This window comes from Lactuca sativa, chromosome 5 (assembly GCF_002870075.4).
Source record: "Lactuca sativa cultivar Salinas chromosome 5, Lsat_Salinas_v11, whole genome shotgun sequence".
Lineage (NCBI taxonomy): Eukaryota > Viridiplantae > Streptophyta > Magnoliopsida > Asterales > Asteraceae > Lactuca > Lactuca sativa.
In genome coordinates this window covers 327,338,133-327,348,122 of record NC_056627.2, presented here as the reverse complement: position 1 = coordinate 327,348,122, position 9,990 = coordinate 327,338,133, and the positions used below count along the sequence as shown (strand labels likewise).

The window sequence follows — 9,990 nt, the reverse complement described above, 5'->3', positions numbered from 1 at the left end:
CTAATTTGTAAAAAACTATCATAAACCAACAATTTTGTAATATAATGTATTATGGAAAAAATGATTAAACACGTTATTCTAACTATGATTTCTATGATTATCTTCTTTAATTAAGATGGCATTGTTGTTTGTTATTTTGATTCATTGCATGTAAGTTGTTAAACTGTCCCAAAAAATATAGTATAATATATTAAGTCGGGATAAGAATGGATCGAATTTGGATAGATTTTTGGTTAAAACCGAACAAAAATGTAGAAAGTCGTTTTTTAAACCCATATGAGTTCAGTTTTCGGCATGGGTCGGTTTTCGGTTTGGTTTTATGGGTTTTCGAGTTCAAACCCTTTGAAAATACGTTGCTATAAATGCTAGTGGGTCTAATGTAAATATACTAAAATATAGAGTACAAATTCTACAGCCATAAAAGAAGATCAAACAATCAAAGTTTAATGCCACTAAAAGTTTGTTGATAATAAACATGAAAGACGTGTTCGACAAAAGTAGCTGGTAGCGGGTAACGGGTGACTGGTAGCGGGTAATGTTTGATTTTGGAGTGTTTTGTTGAAAGCTACTTCATGTAGCTTTTGATTTTGGATCGTTTTGTTTAAGGCTAAAAGCTAAACGCTTCTGTCGCCGAACAATACTTTTTTTTTACTAGCGTTTTCTTAAAAGCTAGAAGTCAGAAACTCTCAAACGTTGCGTGCTGAACATGCCCGAAGTATGAAAGGAATAAAATCTAAAGTATAAAACCGACTAATGCGTTTGGGACTAGTAAGCGGGAACGAGAATTTGATGTTTGAGACAAATGAGTAATGTGGTGTATAATGAACATAAATATATTAAAAATCAAAATAAAAAAGTGGCTTATCGGTGGATTTTGCCTTCGGCCTTTTATTTTGCCTTCGGCTTTTTACCCTGGATCGGTTCAGTTTCTATGGAATGTGGGTGTGTTTATACGGCAAAACCAAACCGAAGTAAACTGTTTTGGTTTTTAAAAAATTCAAACCCAACCCATTGGTCATCATTTAGTTTGATTTTTCGGTCTCGGTTATGGGTTTTTCATTCCTCACCCATTTAAAACTTAATTACATTTTAATAATTTACAAAATATACTACCAAATTGTTATATTTAATTAGTGGTCATTTTCGTTGTATTTCTTTCATGTCGCCGAGGCCAAGCAAGGCCATACCACATGATTCTCACTTGTTTCCTTCTTTATCCATCTCCCAGAAAAGATGATATCTTTCAACACCTCTCCTTTCCTACCTCCACTCGTAAGTCTTTCCTTCTTTCTTCCTTTCAATTCATCGACTTTTAGATGAGTTTTATTGTATGATTCACTACTGATCCATCTCATTTCTATTCAAATATCTCCATTTCTAACCCGAAATTAGGTTTCTTGAATCAGTTACTACTAAAAGTTCATAAATTTGTTATAAAAATTTAGGGGGTTTCTCGGATTCTTGGTATGTTTTGAATAATTCGTGGTTTTAAGTTGAAAGAACATCGTAAATTGCCGTAATTCCAGCTGGGTGTTCCATGGATTCTTTGTTGAGGACTCACAGTTCGTTCGAATTTCTCCACGCAATCAACAGATTTGCAGGAAACGCAACCACTTTGAGTTCATCCAAGTCTCAAATTCACGAAACTAGATTTTTCCCTAAGAAACCCCATTTGAAATGGGGTCATGGAGGTTGTTGTGTTAAGGCCAGTAGTAGTGCTCTTCTAGAACTCGTTCCCGAAATCAAGAAAGAACTCCTCGATTTCGAGCTTCCTCTCTACGATCCTTCAAAGGGTCTCGTGGTGGATCTTGTGGTGGTCGGCGGTGGCCCGTCGGGCCTTGCGGTTGCCCAACAAGTTTCCGATGCCGGGCTCACCGTTTGCTCGATTGACCCTTCACCTCAACAGATATGGCCCAACAATTATGGTGTTTGGGTCGATGAATTTGAGGCCATGGATTTGCTAGATTGCCTCGACACCACCTGGTCAAGCGCCGTTGTTTACATCAACGAAAATTCACCCAAGAATCTCGGTAGACCTTACGGAAGAGTTAACCGGAAACAACTCAAATCAAAGATGTTAAAGAAATGTATATCAAATGGAGTCAAGTTTCATCAAGCGAAGGTAATCAAAGTCATTCATGAAGAACTTAAATCTTTGTTAATCTGCAACGATGGTGTCACCATTCAAGCGACATTAGTCCTCGATGCAACTGGTTTTTCAAGATCTTTGGTTCAATACGACAAGCCTTACAATCCAGGATACCAAGTCGCATATGGGATTCTAGCAGAAGTAGAAGAACACCCTTTTGATGTTGACAAAATGCTCTTCATGGATTGGAGAGATTCACATCTCAACAACAATCCCGAAATCAAAGAACGGAATTCAAAAATCCCAACTTTCCTTTACGCGATGCCGTTTTCATCAAATCGGATCTTTCTTGAAGAAACTTCACTCGTGGCTCGACCAGGGTTAAAATTTGAAGATATTCAAGAACGAATGGTGTGTAGGTTAAAGCATTTGGGTATAAAAGTGAAAAGCATCGAAGAAGATGAACGGTGTGTTATTCCGATGGGTGGGCCGCTCCCGGTCCTCCCTCAAAGAGTTCTTGGAATAGGCGGCACCGCCGGTATGGTGCATCCTTCCACCGGATACATGGTGGCTAGAACCCTAGCTGCCGCCCCGATTGTTGCAAAATCGATAATTCATTATCTTAATTCTGAAAAAACGGTGTCGGGGACGGATTTATCTGCTGGGATTTGGCGGGATTTGTGGCCAATTGAGCGGAGAAGACAAAGAGAGTTTTTCTGTTTTGGTATGGATCTCTTGCTTAAGCTTGATTTGGAAGGGACAAGAAGGTTTTTTGATGCGTTTTTTGATCTTGAACCTCGTTATTGGCATGGGTTTTTGTCATCACGATTGTTTCTGCCTGAGTTAATGACTTTTGGGCTTTCTCTTTTCGGTCGTGCTTCTAATACTTGTAGATTAGACATGATGGTGAATGGAACTTTACCATTGGGAACGATGATCAACAACTTGGTTCAAGATCGAGAATAGAAAATAAGATACTTGTAAGCTTTTGTTTTTCTCTGGATATGATGATTATTGTATGTTTCAGTTGATTAGCATGGATTTCTCTCAATTTGTCATGGAAATTGACATTTTGATACAGTATAGTTATAGTTTATACGTCAATGTCATATTATTTTTCCACATATCTTGTAATTTAAAACCCTTTTGCATCACAATCGTGCATCAGTCGTCTATTATGAATTTATGATTATGCATGATGTGGTGTATTGCGATTGATATGCATTGAACTCGGGTAGAAATGATGCAGAATTGTATCTACTAAGCATCCAATCGGGTTATGTTTGATATTTTATACCAATTTGCACCAAAGTATTTGTTTGTGGATGTGCAAACACAAACTCCCAGGATTTGAGTTTAAGGTATTTTTGTCTCTTATCGGAACACACAATACCTGAAAGATGTACACAATGAATTTAGAGAAAGATTGTCGGATTGAATATCACAAGATATGGGTAGCAAAGACAATCAAACATTAGAAATGATGCAAAATTAGGTTTAGGCTATCAAAATGATTGCAATATATACCTACATACCATTGATCTTAAATTGCAACATGTCAGCTTTTTCTGGACGAGGGTATTAGGCTGGACGGTATGGAGGCATCAATCCTATGTGTGATGCCTATGTGACATAGTAGGCTACGCGTGAACACCGCCCCAAAGATGGGTGGGTGTCTTGTGGCGTGGTACCAGCTACGGAAGAAGACGAAGGCTCCTATTGGTGGAAGATTTGTTTGTGTCTTTCTCTCTCTACAATCTCTCTCTTCTTCACCACCATTTCCACAACCAAGTAGGTTGGTTGTGGAATGGTTAAAATAATGACATGACATATTTTCACTCCCTTCTCACGCGTGATGACACCTTTTAGCCTTAGTGTCTTCATTGGTGATTGACACATACTGACATACGGAACCACACTTTAAGTGTTCGACAACATGTGACTATGAAAGTTCATTTCATTTGTTTGTGGGTCTAGCTTTATAATCTGTGTAACTGTTTATTCCCTTTTTTTGGGATTGTAGGATTTTCAAAAAAATGATTGATGGTGGCCAAGGTTTAAAAGAATGGAATCTAGCCTTGAGGCGCTTTCCTGCCGCCTCATGAGGCTTAAGGCGGAACGAGGCGTAAGCCCGAGTGAGTTAAAAAATTAATATAAAAATTATATATCTTCGAACAAATTACTAAAAACATCCCTATGGTTTGCAGCAATTGCACGTTTGATCCCTAACGTTTTATATATATATATATATATATATATATATATATATTTTGCATTTTGCATTCGGACGGTCCTTAAGTTTAGATTTTATTGTGTATTTGGTCTATTCGGACGGTCCTTAAGTTTAGATTTTATTGTGTATTTGGTCTATGAAAAGATTATATTGCCTTTATACTTTTTTTAATTTTTTTTTCATTTATTAAATATAGAAAAAATGTGGATATGTGGCCACCCCTAAAATAAAGAGTCGATCTCCATTCCTCTTTCATATTTTCGTCTCTTACTTTCTTCAAACTGGCGACCATCACTTCTCCCTCGCCGGCGACGACTCCAAGTCCGGTGAACCCAGGTCCGATGAACACCGTTTCTAGACCTGATATCTTTCTCTCCCATTCTCTTCTGTAAACTTAATTATAAAATCCACCTATTAGAACCTTTGTCGGTTCGTACCTCTAAATTCGTCGTAGTTTTGTATCTCTAAAGTCGTCGTCGGAGTTTTGCACCTCGAAACCCGACATCGAACCTGCACCTCAAGTCATATTCGGATCAGAAGGGTTATTTGATTTTCAGGTATGATGTTAGATTATGTTTTGAGGTTAGATGCTTTTGTGTGTGAGCCCTAGCTTCTCCGCTTCCTCTTCTCGTCAGAATTGTTAGCAACAGCCACCAACGTTTATTCTGCTTCGCATCTACCCCAACTCTGCAAATCAAAGTGCCTTTGTGTGTTTACATCCCTAACTCTGTAGATTGATCCTAGGTTTGATTTGGATTTCTGAAATTCGAAATAAGGACACAACTGCTTCGATTTTCATCTCTTGAACTCAAGTTGGTGTTTGATTGGTTTTGTTCTTGATTATGGAGTTTGGTTTGATTTTCAAAATTTGAATAAGAAAACAAAATTGGTTTTGATATCGATTTCACTATCTGGAACTCATATTTGTCGTTTAATGTTTGATTTTGGTGGTTTGGTTTGTTTATGATTTTGGTATCTGGTTGTTTCTAGAACTCGAAATACGTATACATGTGGTGGGTTCCGAAGGTGAAGGCTGGTGGTTGTTAGGCTTGACGGTATGTGTGCGGTCCGAGACCGCACCCCGTGCCACATGGACACGGAACACCGCCCCCAGACCGCGGTCTGGTGCGGTCTCGGCCGCAGTGCGGCTTGTGACTACCGTGCAATTTGATTGGTCCTTGATCTTTGATTGGTTCTGACCGTTGAATGGTCTTCAATGTTTATTTATTTACTTTTTAACTTTACTATATATATATATATATATATATATATATATATATATATATATATATATATATATATATATATATATATATATATATACACAACTTTTTATCATATCTCTACTTCTTTTCTAGTTTTTTTTTCCAAGTTTTTAATGATTTCTTGTGTGTTTTTTTTAGGTTGTTGGTTTTTTGTTTCTACTTTGTTTTTCTAAATTTTTAGGTTTTTTTTTTTTTTTTTTTTTTTTTTTTTTTTTTTTTTTTTGTTTTTTAAATTAAGTTATGTATGGTATTTGTATTTTTAATTAATGAACTATTATGTTTTTAAAATTATGTTTTTTTTATTAAAAAATAAGTTTTATTAAATTAAAATACTTAACAAAAAAAAAGGAAAAAAAAAAAAAAAATAAAACTAAAGCTGTGGCACCACACCCTTGGTGTGGCAAGAAACCACACTTAAGTGGTAAAATATGACGTGGCGAGGGAGGGAGTGCGGTTTTGGTGGCACCACTCCCTCCAGCCTTAGAGGTAAAAAGGCTGGTGGTTGTTAGAGGTAAAAAGGATGGTGCTTATTCATAAATCACTTAATTTATAATCTATGTATAATAAATAAAAAACAAATTAAAAAAAAAAACTAAAAAAGAAGTATAACAACAATATGCTCTAAATGTCAAATCCAAGCTCACAATTGGGTTTCATACTCAAGGAAAGATTCATGCATGGTTAAACTTGGAGCTTTATGACTCTAGGACCCAAGAAGGGTCCAGATCTGAAGTTACAACTTCAGATCTAGCTCATATCCCACAATATCATCACAATCAAACAATAAAAACCCTAGATCTCAACCAAATGAGGTCTAGAAGGAAAAATGAGGTAAATATGGCGACTTGATACCTCCAAATGATGCTAAATGAGGTAGATTTCTGATTTCCACACCTTCCTTGCTCCTAGTCTCTTGCCCTCCAAGCTCTTCCTTTCCAAAAACCTTCTTTCTAAAGCTCAAGACACATAAGAATGAGGCACCACATGAATTAGGGTTTCTATGAGCTCTCAAGGACTGTAAAAAGGCCAAAGGAGGCTTAAGCCTCTTTAAATAAGGTGCAAAATCCTGAGATTTAGGGTTTCATCTGCCAGCTCCTACTCGTCGAGTCCCTTCATGGACTCGATGAGTAGGTCACTAAACACGCGATCCCACCCTGCTGCTACTCAACGAGTAGTGCAACCAACTCGTTGAGTAGGACTTAAAACCAAAGAAATTCTTATTTACATCAATACCTGAGAATCGGGGCGTTACAAAAAAAGTTCATGTCAAACATATACAAAAAAAACATAGTTACCAAAATGTGGACAAAAACCAAAGTTCGTTACCTGTTTTTGGTAGTATTATGTTCTTTATGTTGGATGCAAGTAGTCATAAGATCTATTGATGTGACATGAAATCGGGTCATCCGGTCTTAGTGTTGGATATGGATCGTAGATTTAGAATGGGTGATACAAGGCTTTACCTAATTATCCCTTAACTTGACTCTTTAAATAGAACAACTCCTCCTCCTTTAAAAGGATATCTAATCCCCAGACAAGATCTTCCCACCAAGATTGTTCTCTTCGTCTAGGAGAAACCATCTCATCATACACATCGATATAACTTGATTGCTAGAGCCTACTCCCACAACACAGTCTATGGGGTGATTCTAAGGGTTTTGTTCTCTGATGGCAACTATAAATCAAGTCAGGAACTCACTAACTATACATACTCCAGATCTACGATATAGATTCGACATTAAGGAATGATGACTCGATTCCACGTCACATGAGTGGGTCTTATGACTACTTATGAAACATTACCACTTTTAGAACAAAATTTTGAATTTTATGTCATGTGTTCGTACGCATTTGTAAACAACCGTATTTGCTAGCATTACACTTATTGATAATTGTGTAGATGTAGTAAACTATTTAGGCAAAAATATAAAAAAAACCTAGTCGCCTGTGGAAACTATTTTCTAAAAAATTATTCGTACCCGTCACTTGGCACGGGTAAACGGGTAGTATGTCTATGTGTGTGTGTGTGTATGTGTGTATATATATATATATATATATATATATATATATATATATATATATATATATATATATATATATATATATATATATATATATATATATATATATATATATATATATATATATATAGACAAACACACACACAAACTAACTAAGAGCATCCAACAATGCAAGTAGTATAAGAGTTGAATGAGATGATGATTACGATTAAATATGAACTCAATGAGTGTGGGTGACAACATGGAGTAAAATTGAATGAAGGAGTTGAATGATCATTGAATGGTTCAATAGAAATGATAAAATGGTGATTATGATTGAATAAGGGTTTAATGGGTTATGAGTGTTGTTGTATAGATGTATAATAGGTGATGTGTCAATTCATTGAACACCATAGAATTCATGAATCCATAAATCAAGCAAACATATTAATGTAAAACTGTAAATATATATCAACAATAATAGACATCCGATTAAGTTTGATGACATGTATCATTAACTAATGATTATTATATTACTCATATAAATCATATATATTTAGACAAAGTTATTGTTATTGAATACAAGAAGCGGAAACAGACAACACACATGTACGTAATCACTCTTTCAAAAGCACAACACACCGCGACTAAAACGACAGATGAACAAAGGAAATGCAGTGAAAAGAACCATCATCTATAATCGATGTTTCAATTAAAAAACATGCAAAGATCATAGATCTCACTCGCCTTTGGGACTCCAGACAGTGTAGTAAGTTTGAACAGCACTAAGAAAAAGAGCCATCACAGCTCCTACTAGAGCTAGAAACGACCATGGGCTCTTGATGTACTCATGCTTGAGTTGTGAACACCATGTGTTCCTCAAGTCTTCATAATGTTTTTGGATTTGGTACATGACTTTGGAATATGCTACATTGTTGGGCACCAAACCGCGGCCGTTGGCTATTTCATTGAAGAGTGTTGCAACTTCTTGGTCACTTCCAAGGGAGTTATCAAGGACCCCGGCATTTCGAAGAGCCTTAACATCCTCAGGGTGATCGATGAGAGAATCGAGGAGGCATATGTAGGAGGTAACCCATGCATGTGCGTCATCTGAACACATTTCATAGGCTATTAAGTTTAACACCATGAGCTTGGTGGAGTCATCCACGGTTATCGGAGGAAGTTTTAAATATGCTGAAAACCACCACCACCACAGTTCAACGAACTCCACAGTATCCAAAGACATACGCCTACTCGGCTTGAAATGGATCCCGACATCTACAAGCTCGCTAACGTTACGAAAAGTACATCTGGTGCTTATTTCATCATTACGGTTGGAATGAACAATCGTGTGGGATTCATTCTGGGCACTTATTCCCTTTAGCCCAGTATGCAGACGTTGGAGCAGATGATCACCTATGAATATGTAGCTCCCGTCTGATTCTGGTGCGGAATTTTGATCAGTTTGGGTCGAACGACTTCCTAAATTAAAAAACTGGAACCAAACTCTTTTCTGCATCCGCGGAGACAAAATGTTGTCAACGAAGAAGGATTGAAACTTGTCAAGCCTATCAAGTTTTATCAAATCCATCACCTCGTTTAGAACTTTGAAGGGAATTTGGTTTTCCAGCGAGAACAAGTCTTGGTTGATTAACACAGTCTGGTGGCTTCTCAAGTAGCTACAATTTTCAGCTCTCTCCCCTAGATAAATCGAATATAATACAAAATAAAACATCCATCCAGCAACATCATCTTAGTGAATTCCTCATCATTGAGATGGTCTGTTGATTCCTCCTCATAGAACTCTCTTAACTCTTTCACCATGTTCGCTTCCCCAAGCTTTTTATACAAGTTCCTAAGGCCCACGTTATAATCCAATCGTGAGAGGAGTTGCTTGGTAAAAACAGGCTTGAGTTTCTCGACTGACTCGAACTTCGGGTTGCCATAATGGTATGGACCGATGGAAACGACCTTTGGAACATAGTACTTCTCGTAATCGCCCTCCTCTCTCAACAAAATCTCCGGGACTCTGCGGCTTTTTGCGGATGATGAAGGTGGTGGCATGGCGTTTTCTATCAAGTCGATAATAACACATGCCCCATCTTGGTTCTCCATGCTGTTAGAATTGATATTGTCCTGCTTGGCCATTTTTGGATTTCGTGGTTTAGTATTAATTAGTAGTTATGGGATCGTATGCAAGTACTGTTGATGATCTTTGTATATGAATATAAATAGCAACATTTGTGATTCAGAATCTTGAAGACCGCTTTGTTTTGCTTTTTTGGGAAAGAGTTGAAGACCACTTTGTTAACATATGAAGCTAGGAATCAGCATAGCATGACAAAGCTTGCTTTTGAGGTGAAGTATTATTAAATATATACTTTGAGGGTGAAAACGAGGAAT

At 37.0% G+C, this 9,990-nt stretch overlaps 1 protein-coding gene and 1 pseudogene across 1 annotated transcript; one reads left to right on the top strand and one right to left on the bottom strand.

Moving 5' to 3' along the window:
• The first annotated feature begins 1,158 nt into the window (after positions 1 to 1,158).
• Positions 1,159 to 3,285, top strand: LOC111904093 (lycopene beta cyclase, chloroplastic/chromoplastic). The gene has a single exon (XM_042895454.2). The coding sequence runs from the start codon at positions 1,538 to 1,540 to the stop codon at positions 3,053 to 3,055; it is 1,518 nt and encodes a 505-aa protein (XP_042751388.1). The 5' UTR covers positions 1,159 to 1,537; the 3' UTR covers positions 3,056 to 3,285.
• A 4,816-nt stretch (positions 3,286 to 8,101) lies between these two features.
• LOC111904094 (UPF0481 protein At3g47200-like) lies at positions 8,102 to 9,766 on the bottom strand (annotated as a pseudogene).
• Between the last annotated feature and the right edge of the window lie 224 nt (positions 9,767 to 9,990).